The sequence below is a fragment of the Passer domesticus genome, chromosome 4 (assembly GCF_036417665.1).
Source record: "Passer domesticus isolate bPasDom1 chromosome 4, bPasDom1.hap1, whole genome shotgun sequence".
Classification (NCBI taxonomy): domain Eukaryota; kingdom Metazoa; phylum Chordata; class Aves; order Passeriformes; family Passeridae; genus Passer; species Passer domesticus.
The window spans coordinates 39,123,249-39,146,897 of record NC_087477.1 but is presented as its reverse complement, the minus strand read 5'-3'; the positions used below and the strand labels follow the sequence as shown (position 1 = coordinate 39,146,897).

Here is a 23,649-nt window from a genome sequence, read left to right as displayed (position 1 = left end):
AATTTAGGCTGAACTGTTGAAAGTTGTTGAAGTTGTTTGCTTAGGCATCGATCCAGTCAAAACTTGTGCACTTCTTTGACTTTCTGCAGTCTGTGTAGCCTGTGGGACCTCTACTGACATGGATAAAGTAGCAAGCGTGCAACATCATTCCCAAATTGGATGCACATACCCTACTGTCACATGCACTTGCATTAAAAGTGCATTTAAGTGTGCTTGCAAATAGAAGATCTGGGACTCCTCAGAGATTACCTGATCTCACCAAAACGCCCAAATGACAGTCAAAAATGAGATTTCCTTTCTTGTCTATGCCTATGCCTGGGGGTGGGGAGGGGGAAGGGAACGTTTTGTTGCTTTTAATACGAGCTTCATTGGATTGGTTTGTCTCTCTGGTGCAGTCGTGACGCAGTGTTGTGTTTTATCAGTGCCCACCCCCAGCAGAATTCTTTGCTTAAGAGGAGGCAGATTTTCACCTACTGAATAAGAATCTGGACTCGCATTGATGCTTCTCAGTGTTGTCTTGTGTGCTCTCCTGTGCCGGAGTGAATTTTATCCCCGGACTGCCTGGTGTAAGTTACAGCCCTCTTTCTACCCTCTGAAAGTTTGCATGTTCAGATGTGACTGTGCTGAATGACAGGATGTCTATTTTAGACTTCAACTTGTATTTCTGATCAGGAGGGAAGGTTGCTAGAAGAACTTAGCTGATTTTTCTCTTGAAACAACTTTTAAATACTGGGTGAGTTTTAAAGACTTCTCTGCATGGTTTTCTTTTATAAAACATGTTTTCTGTAACCATGAACACTTGTTTTCTCTGACTGGATCCTGAAAATGTCTAGTACTGAGTCATAAAAACTTGCCTGTTAGAAAGACTTTGTTCAGTCACTGAAGGATTAAATTGTCCTTTAGTTAGAGAAAAATATATTTATCAGCAAATGCATGAGAGTTTGTTGATACTTCACTTTTCTTACTTATTTGTAGAATTGCTTAAAGTGACTGCTGTCTGTGTTTTTAGTGAATGTTTTCAGCAACAAAATCTCATGCTAGATATTTTATATCCATTTTTGACCTTTCAGTGGTGGGAACTGGAGGTTGATAGAGACTAGGAAAAGGAAGCATCCTCTGGAAGTTTTGGGAGCTGACAGTGACAGTCTCTCTCTGCAATGTTAAACTGGACAGGAATCCTTGGAAAGCTATCAACTTCAGTCTTGTTTCCATATCAAGTAGTAGCATGTAGTATGCTTAAACACATTGTGAATATCTTAAAATAGGAACTGATTGATAAAAAACCTGCTTCTGCTGATGTGGTAATTGATTTTTTTTTAATAGTAAGTTCGGAGTGCTTTTTGTGTACTGGAGCATTAAACTTGCATAATGTTTGGCCTTGTGACAAGCCCTGTGCATGTAATTTAGAGCCATATAGGGATGTTCTCAGTCCTGAACCACTTGATTCAATCCCACCTTTCATATCATGAATGTAGCATTAGTAATTTAAAGTAAATAATTTGTGAGCCTTGTGGCCTGAGCATGAACTGGAAATGATAAGGACTATTGATAAGAATGATGTTAGTAGCTCTGGCAATAAACCAGGCTTGGTTTCTATGCAGTGCTGCGTTCAGTACCCGTGGACTGGAATGCCAGATCTGGCCTGAGTTTATACACATAGGTGGGAACCTGACAGATTGGTTTTATGTAAAAAGCAACAGACAGAAGTAGAGAGGATATGGACTAACCTCCCAGGAGCTGCTGTCTGGTAAGCATTTCAGACAGACTTTTCCCCCACTGGTAACTAGAAGTGAACCTGGCTGTCAGTACAAATCCAGTGCTGCTGTCAATCATTAAACATCTACTGTTTTCAACACGGCAGAGGAAAAAAAAAATGTCCTCCCTTGTCTGCCTTGCCATAATGCAAAGTGGAGTAGTCATAAAAATTATTTTGGGAAATGCTACACTGGCTGCCGTCCTTTGATTTTTGTTCATACTTGGGCAACAACAAATCAGTTAAAACTGGGACGTTGCAGAATCTCTGTCCCATCCAGAGGAGAAGAAAATTTTCAGCTGCAGCATGGGGCAATTTCTGAGAGTAGGAGAGCTGCATGCAGCATGGTTTATATATGGTATGAGCTGCATACCTTTCAGTGCTTCACAAGTGCTGTAGGTTCTTCCCTAATTTTCGGTGAAGAGAAGATTAAAGGACATTTATGGGATCTCTGTTTGCTCCTCTATGTCACACAGTTGGATTGCTGGAGGGTAATACACTGATTACTTCCTTAGAATTTGAACTTAGTACTGAGCTTTTATTCCTGCTGTTAGATACTTCTCCATTCTCTTTAGCAGCAATTTGTGTAGCAAAAACAAAAACCCCCAAACCCTGACATCTCTGATTTTAAATTTAGTATTATTTTTTTCACTAAAACTTGTCTAGGCTTAGTAGTGTACCATGAATAGCTTCCAGGAGACCTGTCTTAGTAAATGTCCATATATAAACATGTCCTAAAATGATCTCATGCTTAACACGAGATTCTAACTTTTTCCTGAGGATTCACTTGTCATTGTGCATGAATCAAGGTGCTTTTTTACCTAGGTTTTGTTCTTGTCTCTCCCTTGGGGAAGAAATAGCACTCTGTCTTGACAGAGTTATAAAAAGCTGTTTAGTGAACAACAAAATACAGTCTGAGGAGGGTGTCTGGATCATCTGCCAGTGAGGCAGAGGGACGTGCTTAGCATTTCCAAAAATCAAATTTTTCTCGCTGAGGTGCAAGTTTCTAAGTCCACTTAAAAGGCTTCAACTCGAACCTTGTAAGTATGGTACACTGACTGTGGACCATAAGAAAACTCTGTTAACTAAAAAACTTGCCTTAATGCAGAACTAGCTTCTTGCAGCTTGAAATGCCATCTCTATGCGTTTCTCTCCAGCCATCAGAGATGCACTCTCCAGCTTCAGGCCCTGCAGCTCCTGGTCTTAACACAATTCCTCTGCCCTGCTAAAGCCCAGGTGTGAGTTTGCAGCATGGTTGGGTTGGTTCAGGAAGAGTTATCCAAAGCCTAAATAGGAAAATATACTTTTCCATCCAGAGTCTGCGGTGTGTGGTAGCACAGCACACCTGACTGCAGAGGAGGTGTCAGTCCCAGAGGTGAATGGGAGGCTCTCCCAGCACCCAGCAGGTCAGGCTGAATTGCATTTGGGTTGCATCAAGGCATGTTGATGAAATATAAGTGAGAACAGGGGAGACATAGGCTGGTGACTTCCAAGTGTCACACATGGAGCAGATCACCTGCCATTCCCTCCTGCACGGTGTTTTTTCCAGTTTCTTTTTCATCCCAGTAACAACATGAAATCCCACAGACTCGGGTTCATTAGGTGATGAGGGGCATAGTTCAGCATGTCTGAGCATGCCAAATATATTTTGGGCTCTAGAAAGAAGCATGCTACAAGATTTAGTCTGTATTTAGTCACTGGCCTGCTTTGCAGGATATTTTGCATTTCTGAAAACTTTCTCAGCAGAGATGTGCCTTTTTTTCTTTTTTTTAATATAAGCATTTAAAATCTCTTACTATTTTTTAAGGTTGAAAGTAGTAACACCTAGCTATTCACAGGCAGCCTACATGTTAATTTTTAAACATGTGTTTATTCCCATTTTCCTTTTGATTTCCATCTTGTTAAAGACACAGCTTGGCTGCTGCTGTGCTGTTGCTTGTGCCAACACAGTGGACATCAAGTTGAACCTCTCAAGTTTTGGAGGAAGCTCTGTTTTGAACCATCACCTTGCATAAAATGACAGGAGGTGTGACTTCTTACTTAAGACATCCTTTTCTCCTGAGGCCATGTATCCTATTTCACAGGGAGGCAGTTTATGTAGCTGCCTCTCTGAGCCCTTTGCCAAAAGCCCTGCTGACAGTCTCCTGGAGACTCTTTGGCCTTCACGAGGCGATTTAGGAGCACACATACACACTCTTGAAGTCTTAATTTCTTTGGGACCATCTGGAGGAGTTCACCCCACCCTCTCCCAAGGAAGCTAATAAAGGCAACCTTGTGACTTAGTGGTTTATTTTGGAAACTGCAAGAACTCGATGTGGCTGGAGGAGCCAGATTTGGCAAACATTGTCCCATGAATTCTGTTGTGGTGGGGGAATGTCACAATCACCCTGCTCTTTCTCTCAGTCCCAAGAATTGGGTCACCACAATAAATTGGTAGGTTGGTTGATAAGTGGAGAAAAGACAGATCTCTATTGGGAATAAGGGTGTGCTTTTATCTAGCTGGTCCAAAGAAATGGGTCTTGTATAATCACAGTCTGTGGATGCATGCATGGACCTCAGTCAGCTTTGCCCATTTTCAGGAGAAGAAACTGGGGCACTGAGGCTAACTTGGCAAAGGTACTGTGGAAATGCATGCAGGATGAAGAATTTAATCATTAATCTCCAGGATCAAGGAAGGACCCTAGTCCAGTACTTCATCTCCTAGCAAAAATCTGACATGCATAATAGAAATTTTTTAACAAATGCTTTTAGTGGGGTTTTGTCTTCATTCACAGGCAAACAAGTCCCAACTGTAATTGTTTCTTCCAAATATCATTAGCCTTTTCTGTTTCTGTCAAGTCCTTTTTCACTCAATGGGCTAAGTGCTCATGAATTATGAAAAAGCAACAAGTCTTCAAACAGAAAACATGCTTTGGTGCTTCATTTTCTCATGTTATCTCATAGTATAAAAATCCTTATACAAATGTTTTTAGCGATTAAGACCTTCTGAAATGTTATTTTAGAGTGTAAGGCATTCAAGGATTGATGTCTGCTCCATGTCTGGAAAAGACTGGAGCAACAGTTGTTCAGCCAGTTTGGAGCCTGCAGAAAAAAAGAGGGACATCTTTTTTTTTGCTGAATATATGTCTGTAGGGAAAGCATCAATCCTTGACATCAATTTTAGAGTTTTCTAGGAAACACTTTTGGGTAAATGTTTTATTTTCCTCTTGGTTGTTCTCAAGGATCCAGCACCTCAGGAGTATGCAAAATCTCTTTTAATTTTTTAACTTTGCTATTATTTCAGGGCTTTCAGAGACCTTTCGTCCCTGCCACTGCAGGACCCAAATTGCATTTGGGTCACTGGAAGAAATGAAGCATGATCTTGAAACTGTCCATGTGGGAACATTGTATGAAATTGAAGTGACCGTGGGGAAATAGACAGTGAGCAGGAGGTGGGCTCAGGGCTTTAATCTGACATCCCCTGCTCTTTAAAAGTGCTTCTTCAAAGAGATGGAGTTGGCTGATGCATATTTGCTGCTAAATGTTCATTTAACCCTTGCCACAGGAGCACAGGATGTCTTCGTGGTGGCCAATAACAAAGAGAATTGGCCCTTGGAGGAGGCAGGTGGCTTGGGACAATTGCTTCTAGCTTTTGGCCATCTCCCTGTCACTGTGCCCCTTATCACACTGTTCATCATCTTTTGGATGATGAAGGTTTTATTTTTTAAACTCCCTTTCTCTGTGTCCATTTTTTGCTCTTTTATCGGACTAAGAAAGATGTAATTCAAAAGGCAGTCATAAAACCGAAACTGTCAAAATAAATATTCAAAGATATCTATGACAATAGTTTGAATATAATAGCTGTTAGTAATTGGTAACTATCTATAGGAAAAAGAGAGTTCAATGATTTTTTGTTGCACCTTTTTGATAGACTTCTCTAAAGTAGTAGAGATACATGGAAATATTGAAATGATTGTGCTGTTTCAGTGACTGAAAAGCTCTAAGGAAATTGTATTCTTACTGCATGGGATGTGATAACAACAACTGATGAATATTAATGTTCTTTAGAGTATTTTCAGTGGTATTTTCTAGACAGACATGCATATAAAATAATTTTTCAAAGGAGAATATTCATGGATGCAGCTGATAAAATGTTGAGAGCTCTGCTGAGGTCAGTGGAGCTGGATGTTCTGTATCAGCTGGGAGTCAGGCTGTGTGGTATGGTTTAGGTACGCCGTATATTCATTGTATTCACTGGGTGCAAAAAGCCAAGAGGAATCCTCCTGCTAGAAGGAGGGCTTATTGCTCTGCTTGGTAAATTCAACACAAACAAAACTCTCAAACTTTCTAAATCCTTTTAAATTGCTCAAAAAGTTTCCTTGGTCAGTGATATTGCAAGAAACATACTGCTTTGGAGGTGACCTAATTTGAATCTTTTCTGAATTGCTTTATGATTAGAGCAGTCACATGCTGAGGTAGGACCCCATTAGTGGGTTTAAATCATCTGTTTACTTCTGAAAACATGCACTGTTATGAGCTCTGCTGAGTATTCCCCCTTTTTTTACATTTTATTTTCTTTATTATTTTTTTTTTCTCTGTTGCAGGACAGAACATCGCAGTCCTACCGGTTTGGAAGCAAAATATGGAATGTGTTTCACTGCTGACCGAAGGCAGCCAAATGAACAGTATTTATAGTAGTTCGAAAATCAGCAGTTAGCAGTTTCTTCACATTCTAACACTACCCAGCACTTTCCAGAGAGAACTCATTGTTTACAAGAAATCTGCTTTCCAAATCCGTTGCGGTGCCCTCCAGCCTTGACTATTAACTATTTGCAAAGGGGAAGCTAATCTACAGTTTGGGGAAAGATGGCAATGGATGAGTACCTGTGGATGGTCATTGTGGGTTTTATCATTGCTTTTATTTTAGCTTTTTCGGTCGGTGCGAATGATGTTGCAAATTCTTTCGGAACGGCTGTGGGCTCTGGTGTTGTTACTTTACGCCAGGCTTGCATTTTGGCATCAGTTTTTGAAACCACTGGCTCAGTGTTACTGGGAGCAAAAGTAGGAGAAACGATTCGGAAAGGTATCATTGATGTTAACCTGTACAACAACACTGTCCCACTGCTGATGGCGGGAGAAGTGAGTGCAATGGTCGGTAAGTAACACTTTCCTGTTCCTCGTAATGTTTGTTCTGTGTTTGTCACCCTGTTAATTGTGAGCATTGTTAATTAAATCTTCCCATCTTCTGGACCTGCACATCTGTTTTTCTGTGAGTGCAGGGGCCTGTATTCCTTTTTAAGTCTCCTATGGTTTTTTAAAATGCTTCTAATAATTTACATTTTTCAGTGGTTCGGCCACTTAACTGACAGATGAAAAGAAATGTTTAACACAATGGATCCTATATGTGTATAAGACACTGAAAAAAATTATTTTGGAGATTTTTGTGATAGTAAATGGAAAATATAAAAGTCTTGCATTTGTGTCTGTACAGCAGATCCTAGAGAATCAGCAGTTTTCAATGAGTGTGTATGAGAAGGAATCCTTTTTTAAAAAGTTTCAGAAAATCCAAATACTTTTGTATAAACTGATTGCCTGGCTGAGTGACTGCAATTAGTCCTACACTTCACCCTTGCCCACGGCAAAACTAAGGGAGCAGTAAAGATAATCACACATTTAAGGGTTTTTTTTAGTTTTTCTGACTCAAACGACAGCAGGTCAGCCCTTAGAGTCTGCCCCCTTGCTTGTGTTTGTAGTTAACTAAATCTCTGTTCAGAACAAACAGCATATTCTGAGGTAAGTAACATTAAGCCGCGGTATTTACCCTTTGTTTATGTGCAAGAGGCTTTGGGAGCTTTTAGCGAGCTCCCTCAAGGAGCAAAACTGGAGGAAACCCTTTATCTGTGGGAAGGCAGCCCCGGCAAGGGGCCAGCCCTCCCACCTGAGTCTGGCAGCTTGCTGATTTACACAAGCATCGCAGCATCCTCTGCTTGAGAGGGATGTGCCACTTAAAGATTTTCTTCCTTAAACCTACTTAAACCTGACCTAAATATTGTTTCCACCTACCCCTTCTAACCTCCTCACACTTTTTACGCAAGACCTGCACAGGAATTAGGTGAGTCTGTGCAGAGATTTACTACGTGTGGGGTTTTTTTTCTGTTTCCTTTGGGAAAAGGGAAAATTGAGTGCCTCTAAAAAATATTTATTTTTATGGCTCTAAATGGACATTGAGTGGCAGTTTCTGGAGTTGTCAGAGGTGGCTTTGTGTGCCTGAGAGTGTGAAGGTAGTTCCCTTGGTTCTTTGGCCGCTCCTGAAGATTCAGGAGGGCCTGAATCTTGGACCACCTTTCTTTGCCCAAGGGGAAGAGGGGTTGCTTACCAAGAAATCACTGGGACAGCAGCCACTTCTACAGATGGTCCCAGCTTAACCCACCTCAGGTGCTCCTGCATCCCCACCCCATCTTTCCTGATACCTTGCAGGGTCAGCTGTAGGTGTTTGGTCTTTCCCTCTGGGTGTAGGGTGGCTTTTTAGCACCGTCCCACTTGCATCTGTTATCCTTGTGCTTGCTGGGATGGCTCAGTCTCTCCCCATGGGTGAGCCGGGAGCACTGCACACCGTCTGAATGTGAGTGACCCGCGTGCTCTTGATTCCCTTTGAAGAAAGGGTCCGTTTTCTTTTCTGGATCTATTTCTGGTATCCTGATCCTGGCAGGGCAAAGTTTTAAGTCTCAGATACCCCCTGCAGAGGCAACTGGCCAGAAACTCAAAGAAAACAACTTATTTGCATGCCTATTTACATAAGCCTGTGTGAACTTCATGACCAGTTGCATTCCCTTCCTCCAGTAGGGGCATTAGGAAGAAATTCTACATTATAAGTCTCAGAATTAATCACAAGTTACAAAATGCAGATTTCAGTATTTTTTTTTCTCAAATCCATCTCCAGATTTTCTCTGGATTTATGATATTTTTTCCGTGTTTTCTCTTAGCCTTTTTGGATGTTTACTTTTCATCTTTCTGTTTTTGCTCTACATTTTCCCCCACCCTCTTCTCTCATGCCTCATGATCATGTTTTTGCAAATGGATTTAGCTTCTGAATTTCAATGAGGCTTAAATGAGTCAACAGTCTGGGAGAGACCAAAAGTCACTGTATCCTCTTTCCAGATGTTGGTGGAAGATCCTTTGATGCTTGCAGTAAACAGCAGATGTAATTTTCAGGTCAACCTTTTCTCCTAAGAGAAAAGGAAGCGGGAAGTAATGGGATTAAAATTTTAATATGTAGCATTTTGTAGTAATTTGGAGCACATTAAAATGTTGTTTATTAGGCAGATGAGAAGTTAAGGACTGCTGCTATTGGGGGTAGATTGTAGTACTTGCCCAGCATCAACTAATTGTCAGGTTATTGTCAGGACTTGCCCGTGTGCTGTTCTAGAGGTTCTGGTGCGAGCTGAAGTCAGCAGCTGATACGACTGAGGAGATGCCACCAACAGAGAGGACATCCCAGCCAGGATTAGCAGAGCCAAGTACTAATCTAGTCCTGCAGGTGACGTGGTGTTTGGTGCAGGCTCACAGCTGGCACGGGGCACCGGAGCCTCAGGAGGATGGATGAGGTGCCCTCAGCAGCAGAAGCACACCATGGCCAAACGCTGGTGCAGGCAGCTCCTGGCCTGGGCAGTCTGCAGGCAGCCCCCTGTCTTCAGGGGATATTAACCCAGGGAAAAGGGTGGGTCATGGTGTCTGCAGGCATGGGGTCTGAATTTGGGACTCTGTGGCCTAGCCTAGTGAGGCTCCAGCTTCCTAAGGTGGTTTTGCGAAGGTAGAAGTTGGGAACTTATATTTTTTGTTAGAGAGGATTTAAAGCTTTGACGTAGGTAGTTAAAGCACTGCAAGTCCAGGAGTAAAGTTCTGCTCTGGCTTCCTCTGTATTTTCTTCTCTCCTTAACACTTCCTTAAACTTCATTAGATTATGCATTGTCCTTCTCAGACCATCCATTGGTCCTTCACCACCTGTTTCTTTCTCTACTGTTTGTTTTCGGTTGAGCAATCTGCTCTAGTGGAAGGTGTCCCTGTCCATGGCACGGGGTTTGGCATTAGATGATTTTTAAGGTCCCTTTCAACACAAAGCATTCTGTGATTCTATGAAGTTAAATAAACAAGAAATAGTTCCGTACTCCCTCTATTTCCCCTGACAATAAACCCAGTCCTCACTAGACATTTGCAGTGCAGCTGTGGCTTGGTTGCATTTCCCTTGTTTTTTATACTGAGTATTTTGTAATTACATATCTATAGGTAGCTTATCTTTTTATTTGGCTTCTTTCAGATGTAACCATCTGATTTCTCCTTCTCCTCACTTCCAGTTGCTGGTCTCTAAGTTCATGTCAAAGGTTTCAAAGTGTTTTTATTTTTATTTTAGTCCAGGGGAAAAGAAGCCAAAAAATTAAAGAGCAGGTGTTCCTTGATTGATCTAGAATTTCCACTAGCAAGAGAATAAGTTGTTTTGGGATAGTATGCCAGGAGAGATCAGTTTTACAAACTGGTTGATTTCCAAATGCAGCCACATATGATACCAGCAAATCACTGTTTGCAGATGGCTCTGTTTCAAGACCTTCAAACCATCTTCTTGTGTTGGAATTGAGGATGGAGGTTGAAACTTTGGGTAGTCTGCCAGCATATGTTCAGTGGCCTTGCTTTATCACCCATATCTGCTGCAGATCTGTTAAGAGAGGTGGCATGAGCCAGAAAATTCAGGATCTCTTATGGCAGTCTGATTGCTGCCACTGGTGACTCAATACATGAAGATTTAGTCTTAAGGCCATGAAGTATTACAATGAAGAAGAGATCTTCGTAAGAATTCTCTAATATTAGAGGTCCACAGAAAGCTTGTGTCACTCTCAAAAGTATTTTGGTTTTCTGAGGCTAGTGCCACTGTAAGAGGAGTAGGGATCTTGTGTCTTTGCAAAGTGAAAAGGAGTCAGAGCATGGAGCTGCATGCTCAAGAGCTTGGTGGGACCTGTGTCTGATCTAACTCCTGAAAGAGGTGCTTGGGGTGGTTTTTATTCCCCCTGCATTCTTGGCCAGCATCCTTCCTGGATGTCTTGCTAGAATGCCAGATGTTGCATATACTTTATAGACCATTACCCACTGTCCATTAGTTATTTGGGGAGCTTATTTCCTTATGCCAGGGTATTTTTGGCTTCTCCATGACTAACATAAGCCTTTTCAACAGTCTTGAATTTCTCCTTGAATCCTTCTTGAATTTCTCTGTAACAATGAGCTGCAGATGAAGGCAATGAGAGAGTCTGTATTCTTTCCTCAGTCCGTTTTTCCTGTAGAGGACTGGATGGCTGTGTATCACTGAGATGAAGCATAAAATCTCTGTCCCACAATTTGAACCTTTCTCTGGTAGTATCCAAGTTTAGGAGCATGGGTAGATCACTAGTGAAACAGTGAATGCCTCCTCACGCTGATCACCTGGAGGCTTCCAGGGTCAGCTCTCAAGAGTGAGGTTGTCTAAGCTTGATGTACACTGGGAGCAGTTTGTGTACTAAATACTGAAAGCAGAACTGTCATGGATTGTAGGGAGCTGTTAGTCATAAACAGTCATAAGTAAGATGTAGCATTCAAAGCTGCTATTAAACTGTCTTAGTATCTGCTTTTAGAGACAGAACAGGAACAAAACCCTCTTTAGAAGATCTCTCTTATGCATGAGGAGTGTAGGCAGCACTTGTAAAAGAATGTGGGCACGTGGCAAAGAATTTTCTGTGTTACATTTTTGTTGTTGTTTTTGTTTATACCATATGGTTCATTTGTTTCTAGGTTCTGCTGTTTGGCAGCTAATTGCATCGTTCTTGAAACTCCCAATATCAGGGACCCATTGCATTGTAGGTGCTACAATTGGATTTTCTCTGGTGGCAATTGGCACGCAGGGTGTCCAGTGGATGCAGCTTGTCAAGATTGGTAAGTGCTGTCTCCTTTTATGTGTGAGGGTGTGTGAAATAGTGTGTGTTGCCTGCGAAAAACATTCCCAGAAATCTGGGATAGCACTCCCTTATTAATTTATTTTCCATCCCAGTCTTGTCATTCAGAAAATGCACTGGTGCTGTATTCATTAAGGGCTGCAGTGTGTCTCCAGTGGAGAAAGGGGTAAGACAAAAGTTGTTCTTCCCCAGTAGTAAGCTGGGGACACATTGTCCCTCAAGAAACATGCTTCAAGGTGACATTCCTCCTCTTCTAATTCTCTCTGAGGCAGCTCATACTGCCCTGTTCTCGCTCTCAACAATGTGAATGCTATCATATGAATGCCCACAGTCATGTTTCTCCACCCACCACCTTCAGGGCATACAGCACGTTTAACTCGCAGCCTCCCATTGCCAAGAACAGTGGCACATCCAAGCAGGGATGTGATGGAGTGTTTTCTTATGGTTTTGGAAGCGTTTGGAACTTGAGGTGCAGCCTAAAATCTCTATTAAAAGGATTTTATGCTGAAGGCATGGTAATATATTAGAACTTAAGCAATGCATGTGGTTTTTTAAAATTCTGTCAATAGTAAAAGAGTTTTCAGTGACAGCAGAATCAATCTGTTAACCATGCTGCAAGCAATAAATCAGTGTGGATGAGATTTCCAGAGTGCTGCCCTAATCCGGTTTTATTGAAATCAGTGGGAGCTTTGCCACCTACTTCAGTTAAATCATCCTGGACACTTGCAGTGCTGGCCTGCAAAAAATGTACACACATCATACATTACAGTTGATGCTTCTGTGGCATTTTGGAACTCGAGACTGTTACCCTGGGAGCAGCATGTCATCCTGCTACATGCAGTTGCTTTCCACTTGCTTGCAACATTCATGGTCATGGTGATTAGGAAATTACAGCGCTTTCTTGGTCTACTCTGATTCAAACTACAAGAAACTTTCCTGAGGAGTTTGATTGCTAAACTTGCAAAATTAGCAGGAAATGCTTTGGCTGTTGTTTCTAATGGTGCTTAGCATTACTTTGGCTTTCCTGAGTGTCGGTGGACATCAAGTTGCACCAGTTGTAAGTAAACATACAGAACATTCATTCCAGTTGTACAAGAAGTGTTTTGAATTTATTGCTCATTAACAATGTACTTAACTATTATGCAAGAATACTGTTTATTTCAAGTTTAATTCTTTTTTCAACACAGTTGCCTCTTGGTTTATTTCCCCACTGTTATCTGGCTTGATGTCTGGAATCCTATTTGTGCTGATCAGATTCTTCATTTTAAACAAGGTAAAGAAATCTCACTATTGTAATGAGTGCTTAGTATGAAGGTTGGGTTTTTGCCTCCCATTTGAGCGCTGCCATTTCCATAGTTGAAAGTTTATGGCTTCTTTTTGGGCAGGAGACCAGTCATTTTTTTAATAGTAATTTGAGTTATACTTGCTTTTAGCAGTTCTGAAAGCTCACAGTAAGTAATTTGACAAGTATTTGAGGCTTAGAAGGTGCCATGTGATAATTAATATTGTATATTCTGTTAGGTCAGAGAATGGTACATTGAGGCTGGTTCTATATTAGCACAAGCTTGCTGGCATTGACTTAGCCTCACAATTGCTGATCTGTCTGTAATTTAAACAGAACAGTCCTCCCTTGGAGATACTCTAATTGGTATTTTAAAGTTGTAAAATTTTAAGCCTTGGCTTTCCAGCACATCAGACATTAGAAGATGGGCATGTGCCTATTTTGTAGATTCTCAAGAAACCTGCATCAATGGGTTTTAGTGACCTGAGGCAACATCGGTCCATGAATCTCCAGTGCAAAAAATTACTTGCCTGCCACCCAGCATGTTCTGGAAACCTGAACTGCCTCTTCCATTTCTTTCACACCATTCAACTTGCTAAAATGGGGAAGTGAAGAGCTTGACAGTGACCTAAAATAAGGGACACTATATTAGCAGTTATACAGGGAACTTAAATAGAAGAGGGATTAATTCTTTTGCTATAAATAGCACCACCTGTAACCTCAGCTTCATCGTTCTTTATTTCTGCTCTAAATAAACATCAGTGATAAAAGCAGGTGATAGATTTGATCAGATTCAGCTTTGAATAAAAAATAACTCAAGTTGCATGAAAGATAAGGAAAGGTTCCACTATTGTATTTAAAGCCTAGCAACTTAAGAAATTAGCCATCAAAATCACGTGAACTCTGGTATTAAAGCCGTATATGTAAGCATTCAAGAGGCAGAAAAATTCAAGTTAAGGAAATTGCCTCCCAACTGCTGTCTGTCTGTCTGTCTTACAAAGCAGTAAGACCTGTAGAACTTCTGACATAAGCAGGTAGTGACTTGTGTAGAGGCATAAAAAAAGAGCAGTTTTCTAGCTTGTGAGTCTGTGGCTGTTACAGGGCTCCATGCCCTTGTTGGGGATGTCAGTGAATAGCAGCTGGCCCTGCAAATGCAGCCCATCTGCATCCTGCTTGGGACCGGGCATAGCCCAGGGTGACCACAGCCTTTTCTCAGCTTCCTTGTATAGCTCATGGCAGCAAGAAATGAAACCACATTAGCCAGCCCTCAGCTTTGCCAGGCTCTTTGCAAACACGTGGAGCCCCTTGAAAGGCCAGAGCAGTCCCTCACAAAGGCTTTGTCCGTGCCTCACACGCTGCGTTTCCGCTGCGCCGTCGGCTGAGTCTTTCCTTGTGAGTGTCAAGAGTGCAGTGGGCAGCAGACAGTGCCCTGCTAAACATTGCCTGCTCACTTTGTGTGTGTCACCTGCTTAATGCAGCCAGACACTTGGGATTTCAGAGATTTCTGTTAGCTGCTAGGAAGTGCCAGGCTGTCTTGGTCGAAGAAGAGAGCTTAGGAATATGGTTTTGAGATGGATGCGTTGCACAGCTGCCTGTAGTGCTAGTCCAAAACATCAAAGCCCTCTCCTGCTTGGCAACCCTCAGTCATGCTAAGTGAAAGGGACTCCTCATCTTGGACACAAAATAAATAAGAACACACCTGCAGAAAGAAACCTGCCCCTAGGTCACTCAGCAGCTGACTGGGAAGTAAAATATGAGACCCTGGTTCCTATTGGAGTATCAGGCTCCCCCAGAGTGCTGGTACTTGCCAGGACCAGCATTGTGGTGTCCTGCTTGGGTGTAACCAAGCAGGTCACCATCCTTTCCTTGATGTCCAAAAGCTCCATCTGCCTGGCACTGACTCAGGAACACATGTTTTCCACGTGGAAGTTCATGCTGACATGAATCTGGTGTGAAATGAGCTAACGTTTTCTATTTTTGCATGGTTTCTCTGCAGGAAGACCCTGTGCCCAATGGTCTCCGTGCACTCCCGGTGTTTTATGCTGCTACCATCGCTATTAACGTGTTTTCCATCATGTACACGGGGGCACCAGGTGAGTGAGCCGGGGAGGCACGGGAGGGAAGCTTCCCAGTGTGTGTAGGGATGCTCTGCCAGTGTCACCCAGACACCACAGGGTTGTCTCCTGTGTTAGGAGTTAACAAGGACAGGAGTAAATCACTCACCTCCCCTGATGCTTCTATTTGTGACACCCTCCTGATCATTCTGGTTAGTGGGGAAGAGCACAGCTACAAAAAAAAAAATCCCTCTTTAGAGGAAGGAATGTTACTGAGAGGCAGCTTTGGCTTTGTAAATCTGAGCACATGTTGGGCTCTCAAAAGTATTCTAGGTTTGTGCGTTGGGGAGTGAAGGTTCAGAGCAGGGTGGGAGAGCAGGTGCTGTTTGCTCTCAGTGTAATACCTTCACTCCACTGACATCAGCAGAGTTGCTGTTCTAGCATGTCTGGCTCCAAGACTGTTATTTAATTTTACTTTTTTATTTCCCTTTAATGATAAGATTCCCCATAACTGTTTCTTCATTGAATGCATCTCCTTTCTTTGGTGTTATGTTTTGATTGCAACTCAGTAGAAGGAAATGAAGTTGAAGGACTTTATTTATATTTTTGTATATTTGTATATTTTATGTGCACTTACATGTTTGTGTTTATTCTTATATCTGATTTTTTATATTAGTTGAATTTTATATTGTTGTATTTATGTTCGTATATTTATATTCTCATATATTATGTTTATGTATTTGCATTTATATTTTTATTGTTTACTGAAGTGGTGTATGTTTAAACACACACTTCTAGCAAAAGGGTTCAGAACAAAAATGTTCAGTGAGCTCAACTACTTTGTTGAAGACTCTGGTCATTAATTGTTATCTTTAGGTTAGATTATTGTCCAAGAACTATGAATGAAGAGGCAATTGAAGAGATACTCCTGAACATGGTCCTGAATTAAGAAAGCAGGCTTAGAAAGTGACCTTTTTTGAATGGAAATATTTCTCTAAAATCCAACACACCAGATGTACTTGAAAAATGCAGTTGGTAGACCCTACTCCATAGTATAACATTACTGGAATTAATAAAAACTTGAGATATTCCCAATTTGAAGGTAACACTACTATTCTTCTTAAGTCTAATTGGCCATGTATCCAAGATGTTTAACAGTAAATCAGCTGTATAACTCACATTTCCTCATTAGTTGTTCTGCAGAAGTAGGTCAGGCACTCTGCAGTGACTCATTAGGCAAAATAAATGAAATAAGAATCTTAATGTTCCCTCTGTTTCAGCTTAGCAGTCTCTAAAGTGTGTGAATAAAAAGGTGGGACTCCATTTTTGATACCGGGGAAATAGATATTTACTCTCCAAGGCCTCTGTTCTGGCAACTTTTACTCACAAGAGTGAATTAATCATGTAGGTTTCAAGATAGGCAACGTATATATAGGTTTGAATGATCAGAGTCCGGGCTCTTTCTTCATTCAGAGTCAGATTGTTTCATTGAACAAGTGCAAGGATCTCTGTTGGGGGAATAATTACAGAAACACGAGTTGTTGATGTCGCTGTGCATTGCAGGACGAAGCCTCAGCTGCATTAAGCTGATATTGCAAGCAAATAAGGGCTTAGAGCAAGCTAAGCATCAGGCTTTATGGAGCAGAGGAAAGGTCAGGTAAACACTTAACCCTAATGGGCAGCATGGTTTAATGTGCATTCATTTACAAAAGCACTGCAAACTTGTTTTAGCAGCCCTGATGTGGGGCTTGTACCCTCGGCTCTTTGGGACATAACATCACAGTGGGGCAACAGGAAACTGGAGGACTAAACCTGCAAATGTTTTCATGTCAACTATACCTTTAAATACTGCAGTAACTAGTAATGTGTTAAAAGTCATCAGCTCCTTCATGTTGGCTTTGAATACACTGTGAACACTGCAACAGACTGCTCTTCCACTGTCTGGGTAATTAAGTCATGTCAATTAATGGTTTGCTTTGGTTTTATTGCTTTGTCTTTACAGTACTGGGACTGATACTGCCAATGTGGGCCATTGCTCTAATATCAATTGGTGTGTCCTTAGTATTTGCTGTCTTAGTCTGGATTTTTGTGTGTCCCTGGATGAAGAGAAAAATAGAAAGTAAGTAGTTATTTGATGAAATGTGAGTGAAATAAAATCATGGAATATTACATTTTAGAGGTGGAAGTGCCCTTGAGTGGTCACCTAGTCTTGTCCCCACCCACAGGCAGGATGTGCCTAAACTATTCCTCATGTATTTGTGTAATTTGCTCTGAAAAATCTGCAGCAGTAGAAATTCAAAAACTTGTTAGCTAAGCCATTTCAGTGCTAAGTTGTGAAGTCTAACAGAAACAGCAAAATAAAACCTGGAATATAATCTGATTTCTATTTTATTAAGAAAAAAATAGAGAAAAAGCCTGTCAGAATGATTATCTTTAAGTGTCTGTTTTAGCTTTGCAGTAAGTTGAGCTGATGACAGCCATAGTTGCTTTGCTACTCTCAACAAATGCAGAGGAAAGTTTCAGGTTTCATTAACAGATGAACAGCACAGTGTTTTACTTCAGTTACCTACTCTGGTGAATTTTATCGGAAGAAGTTGTAGAATTTTCACACATGAACATAGTAAAGTGTTAGAAATAAATAGTGTGTGTATGAAATGAAGCCTGGTTATTGTAGCCAAGTTAAAGCATGCTGTTGATGCAAACAGTGGAAACTTAAGGAACAAGAGGTATAGGTTGGGTTTAAAATTACAGTGCTATTCTTTCCTTAGGCCGGTTAAAGAAAGATGCTGCACTGTCAAGGATATCAGATGAAAGTCTTGATAAAATTCAGGATGAAGAAACACCAGTCTTTAAAGAGCTTCCTGGTGCCAAAGCATCTGATGAGAGCACGATTCCCCTTACTGGCTCAGTAACAGAAGCTGCTGGGGCATCAGATAATATTGCAAATGGAAACCATCCACGTGTACCCTATGGTAAGGAGCTAAGACAATTTGGACGGGTTGTTCTCTTCCTGCTTCATGAGGTTTCTTAACTGCTCAAGTAGGTCTCTGCTGTAAATAGTAAATTGGGGTTTGGAATTTCCATCTCTATTCCCTTTTCTGTGCTTGTTTGGAAAGATGCTCATTTACAAGTGACATTTTCTGGAGGGGACGTAAAATCAATTACATTTGGTTTGGCTGTATTTCAGTTTTAGAAACAGCTGAAGAAAAATGACTTGCCTTTTTGCGTTGCTTTACTTTGTATTCTTAATGGTGTTTCCATCCTATCAAGCAGTGGAAAAACACAGAGCACACAGATTGCTGATGTATGAAGGTTAAATACAGCATAAAGATGATTAGCATACTACAAAAGGAGATGAAAAGATTTGGACTTTAGTTGATAAATGTATGACCATTTGGAGCGTGTCCACTGGAAAAATGTCACACATTGTTTTCTGAACATATATTTGTAAGAAGTAGACTTGTGCATAAATCTCTTCCTGTTCTGCCACATGGTGGGAACACCCCCCTCCCCTTAGCGGTCTGCTGACTTTGATATCGCTTTGCTAACATCTACAAAGCCCTGTAATTTGGTTAATAAATGCCCAATATATTCAACTGATTCTTACAAAATCAAATAAGTCATGACGTGGAGCCCTTAGAGTGTGTGCTTCCAGTTTAAAAATAGCTAAACCCAGTTCTGAATGTTGCACAGTGAAAATCCAGGAAGTCAGGAAGTGAAAAAGACAATTTCTTCAGAAATATTACCTGTGATACATTTTGATGTGTGTCCTGCAGTGTATGCTAACATTAAATGTATACAGTGGGAGAATACATTATCATATTAATAGAACTAGTATATAGGAAACATCGCAATAGCTAAGGAAATGCTTCTGCAAAACATTAATTTTTTTTAAAAAAAAATTTAGTTATTTTTAAAGGCTATGTAAATGTCTCCTAAACAAATGAGTATGAATGAAATGTCTCCTAAACAGATAAGTCCCAGTATGAAAATGCAGTAAACCACAATTCAGAAATCCTAATTATTCCTATTCACTGTAGACAAAAGCTCAGAAAAAGCAGAGCTTGCTTTACAAGGAAGGAATTTAATGGAAATTTATATTTTAAAAGAACCAGAGGATTTAACCATCAAGTATCACATTCGAATAGCTGATCCCAAGTGACTTGCTGCAGGTCTTACAGCATGTCTGGGGATACACAGCCCTGGAGCAAAGCTCTTTTTGCACAGGAGATGAGAGACTTTATTTTGAAGTGAATTGAATCATGGCTTATTCACTGCATGTAGTGCAAATTGATCTTCTTTGTCCTGTATTCTCAGATGTTGGCCACATTATTGTCTTGTGTTGGAGGAAGGGGGCTTTTGTATTGCATTTTGTGTAAACAGAACCTCTGAATCTGTGCCTTTTCAGGAAGGGCATTTTCGGTGACGCACACCTCGGTGAAATCACCTGTTTCCAATGGCACCTTCAGCTTCGATGGCCACGTGAGGAGCGATGGCCACGTTTACCACACTGTGCACAAGGACTCAGGTTTATACAAAGACTTGCTCCACAAAATACACCTGGACAGGGCCAACGATGAGAGGCCCACTGCAGAAAACAACTACAAACTCTTACGGCGCAACAACAGCTACACCTGTTACACTGCTGCTATTTGTGGCATGCCCGTGCATTCCTCCTTTAAGGCAGCGGATACATCTACTCCAGAAGACAGTGAGAAGTTGGTGGGAGACACAGTTTCCTACTCCAAGAAGCGAGTCCGCTATGACAGCTACTCCAGCTATTGCAACGCAGTGGCGGAAGCAGAGATTGAGGCGGAGGAAGGTGGCGTGGAAATGAAGCTGGCCTCTGAACTCGCAGATCCTAACCGGCCCCCTGTTGATCCTGTGGAAGAGGATAAGGAGGAGAAAGACACCTCTCAGGTCCATCTACTTTTCCACTTCCTCCAGATCTTAACAGCCTGCTTTGGATCCTTTGCCCATGGAGGCAATGATGTCAGGTAAGAGGATGAGATCTCACAAACCAGCAATTTTACAGCTCAAGTACATGGAGCAAGGTTTGCCAGCTTTACTGGTTGGAAAGCACATTCATTTCTGCAGGTGGATGATCATCAGGGCTGTGTATCATCAATGTCCTCAGTGCTTTCCAGGAATTGCACTGCTTAGTCTATGGTTTCTTTTCTTCTCAAGGGTAAAATCTTTTTTATTCACTGCTAAATAACTGTGAAGTAATTAGTTTAATTTACCTTTAATTTTGGCAACTGGAGGCATTGAGATTCCACCCAACATGCCAGCCACTGTAAAGGCAAACAGGACAATCCCAGCCCTGCAGAAGTTGAAGCCTATTTTAACTGCAAAATCAGAAACTTTCAACAGATGAGAGGTTTTAGACTATTTTTGCCATTAGATGAATTTCATCTCTTGTCAGACAGCACCTCACCATCTCAGTGCCACGTGGCTGAAGAGCAGTTTGGGTGGGTTTGCTGTGCCACTGGGAACACTATGTATTTTTCCTTTAGGATTTGGCTGGGTTGCCTCTTCCCTAGACCTGAAGCAATCCATTTGGTATTTAATAGGCACTTTTTCCAGTATCATGATAAAATCCCCTGAGAAATTCTCTCAAGTGGCTTGTTGGAGCAGCTATCCTTATTTGGGTTGTGGCTGGGGCTGTACTGAGTCCTCTTCCTGCTGGACCCTTGCTGTGTTAGCCATGCCCTGATGGTGTTGGTTTCAGTGTTTTCAGCAGGACTTTACAGCATTTGTAATTTACGCAGTCCTCCTTAGCCTTCTGGGCAAACCCTGTCCCACTCTACAAGGACAACACTTAATGCTTCTTTCTCTTGTCAGCCTCCTAATTTAACTTGTAACTCATAGTGAAATCACTTACAAACATGTTTCTTTGCTCCCCATCCATCCTCCATCCTGGGAATTCAGAGCAGGGCTTTCTGAAGAGCCTTTTGTACTTCCTTGGTATCCGCAGGGATCTGGCTCTGGGAAGGAATCCAGAGACCCCTCATCCTCTGGATCAGAGGGCAGTGGTGTAGCGTTCTTTCCTCTCAGATGGTCTCTGTTGTGAAAGACCTTTGCTCTGAGCATACTGGCCAAGAGCAAAGACCCATGGGAGTCAATATCCACGCTCTGCAAGTGGCCAGCAGCGAGTGCTGAAGGGAACACAGGGATAAGGACAAAGACTGCTGATATTTCTTGTAATTATCCTGGGAATACCAGAGTATTATGCAGAAAGTTCACAGCCTACCTCAGCAGGTGTCACAGCTCCTTTATTCCCTGCAGGTGATGCTTATACCTAACTTCTCAAGGACTCACATGTTTGTGCATGCATCACTTGCATGTTATGTATGAGGAAAGGGTAGTTGATTTTGTTAGAACTGGTCTGTAAGGATGCAGTTAGTTCAGAAATCAGATTTGGTGTTGGACAGGATGAAATACAAAGTTCAGACTCTGTGCTGTATGTGTTGTTGCATCTTATAGCCTTATTCCCTTAGAATTTTGCATTTGGACTAGCTTGTTACTGTAGCAATATCCTTTCCTGAAAATTCATATGTTATTAGTTTTTCAGAGCCCTAGTTCTGTTGGTAATCCTATCAAATTTGCCAGGAAATGTGTTTTTATTAAATGCTGTTTATTCCAAAACCTCTTCTTAAGCTGAATTCATGTAATTGCAAAAGTAAAGAACAAGTCAGCTTCATTTTGTCAAAGCTGGTAGAAAAGCAGAGGTGCTCATGTGTCTAGGATTGGATAGGAACAATTGCAATTGTACTGAGTTCCAGCTAAAGAATAAAATTCAAGACCCCTTCATATGCCTAGAATATTTATTAGATAAAATTCTCTGGGAATGCCAATATCTATCCTGTAAATCATACAGCAGAGATGTTTTATCAGTCTTTGTCTAGTGGAGCAGAAGATGTCTGGGCTCTGCCACATGCTGCATGAAGATCTGCAGAGCTTGTTTAAATGCAGTGCATTGTTTAAAAAATAATGCAGTAGAAGCTAGTGAGTAGCACAGCTTTCTGTTCACATTTGTGTAAGAAAGTAAGTCCTGGCAGTCCATCTTCCACTGATAACTGCTATCTTTTCATCTTCCTCCTTCGTACACTTTCCTTCGGCTCATTTCAGGTGCTGCTGTCAAGCTGTTTCTCTCATATTTTTCCTCAGCCTTGAATCCTGTTGTTAAAATCCTGCTTTCCCCTGCATTTGGTTTTAAGCTCCTCACTCATGTATTTAGGATAGCACCTCCATTGTCCACATCTTTTTCTTTGGGCTTGACTGCAACATTTTCTTTCCCTATCCTGGAACTTACTCTTGTGCCATGTTTTCTATTTATTTTCCATCAGCCTGTTTGTTGGTATTCCTTGAAGGGACAAGAGCAGGTAAGAGGAGCAAAGAGAGAAAAATAAAAAGCCAATATGAAACTTAAAAACTGCAGGTGATTGCAAGGTAAATGATTGACCTGTTTTACATCATATTTAAGCATGTCAGTACAGACAGAACCGTGATACAGTTCAGAAAAACTTAATGGATAAGAAGTACCCCATATAGTTTGGACAGCACTTTGGTGGACAAAAGATCATATGGAGATCTCTTGTTTCATTGTCCAGAATTTACCCAGAAATCTGGAAGAGTTAAATCAGTATTTTTCCCTCACTGCAGAACTAACTCTTAACTACTTCATGGGGTAGTTGTACCCCAGTTTCTTCTGAGATGATGTTTTTTAGATTCATAACAAAATCAGCCATGTTTGCTGTGGCAGCTGATGTTTGTAGCCATCAGAACTCATGCTCAGGCTGACATCAGCAAGGATGCTGGCTGGGGCAGCTGTGGGTTAAAAGGAGAAGGGAGTGATGGTAGCTCCTTATTTGGGTGACTGTTTTGTTCGGACCATCCTCTCCTGCCCCTGCCTCCAAGCTTATGTGCACTGTGTCAAGGGTGCTGGAGCCCTTCCAGGGCTGGGACCAGCTGAGCCAGGCCGAGAGCCTTGTGACACCACCATGCACATGGACTGAATGAAATCTAAAGAATTTAAAATCCCAAATAAATGTGTTGGGACAGAACTGCTGAAAAAAATGCTGTTGTTGAAGTTAATTAGCGGCGCCAAGTGAGCAGGTCCCACTGGCTCAGCAGCCGAGCACAAAGGAGTGCGTCAGGTCAGTGCAAGGGCAATGGCAGAATAAAAAGGGCAGGATGGAAAAAAGACCTGGGCCAGGAGCGTGACACAAGGAGAACTGCCAGCTTCTAAATGCTTGTTCAGAGCCAGCTTTCCAGAGAGGCCGGGAGGCTGGGCTTTGTTGGCCAGCAGGGATTATATGCACCTATGGTTGAGTTGGACTGAGCTTATATTTCTGTAGATATAGGCTGATTCAGCAGGAATTGTCATCTGGAGCTTCCGTGCTGCAGCCTCAGCAGTCTACCTGTGTAACAGCAAAATAGCAGAGCAGTTGCTGAAGCTGTAGGGTTTGTGCCGTGTTTTAAAGTCTGGAAGCATGTCTGAATTAACTAGTTCTCAAAAACAAAGGCAGATGGGCAGGCTCTTTTGGACACTGCTAGAAAGGATTGCTAACCCCAAAAAGCTAATATGAAACTTAAAAACTGTAGGTC

The 23,649-nt window shown here is 41.6% G+C and overlaps 1 protein-coding gene across 8 annotated transcripts in view; it reads left to right on the top strand.

Annotated features, from left to right (window-relative positions):
• Window positions 1-23,649, top strand: part of SLC20A2 (solute carrier family 20 member 2) — a 56,506-nt gene that overhangs the window by 17,715 nt on the left and 15,142 nt on the right. For 4 of the 8 annotated variants that reach the window (XM_064417231.1, XM_064417230.1, XM_064417233.1 and 1 more), the window contains exons 2-8: window positions 6,337-6,887; window positions 11,543-11,683; window positions 12,891-12,976; window positions 14,982-15,078; window positions 17,042-17,158; window positions 17,808-18,011; window positions 19,448-20,036. In XM_064417231.1, coding sequence (XP_064273301.1) covers window positions 6,599-6,887; window positions 11,543-11,683; window positions 12,891-12,976; window positions 14,982-15,078; window positions 17,042-17,158; window positions 17,808-18,011; window positions 19,448-20,036 — 1,523 coding nt within the window. In that variant the 5' untranslated portion in view covers window positions 6,337-6,598. Of the gene's footprint in view, window positions 1-714; window positions 734-1,601; window positions 1,748-5,036; window positions 5,185-6,336; window positions 6,888-11,542; window positions 11,684-12,890; window positions 12,977-14,981; window positions 15,079-17,041; window positions 17,159-17,807; window positions 18,012-19,447; window positions 20,037-23,649 lie in introns of those variants that run through there. The other 4 variants (XM_064417235.1, XM_064417229.1, XM_064417228.1 and 1 more) reach the window with 4 other exon arrangements.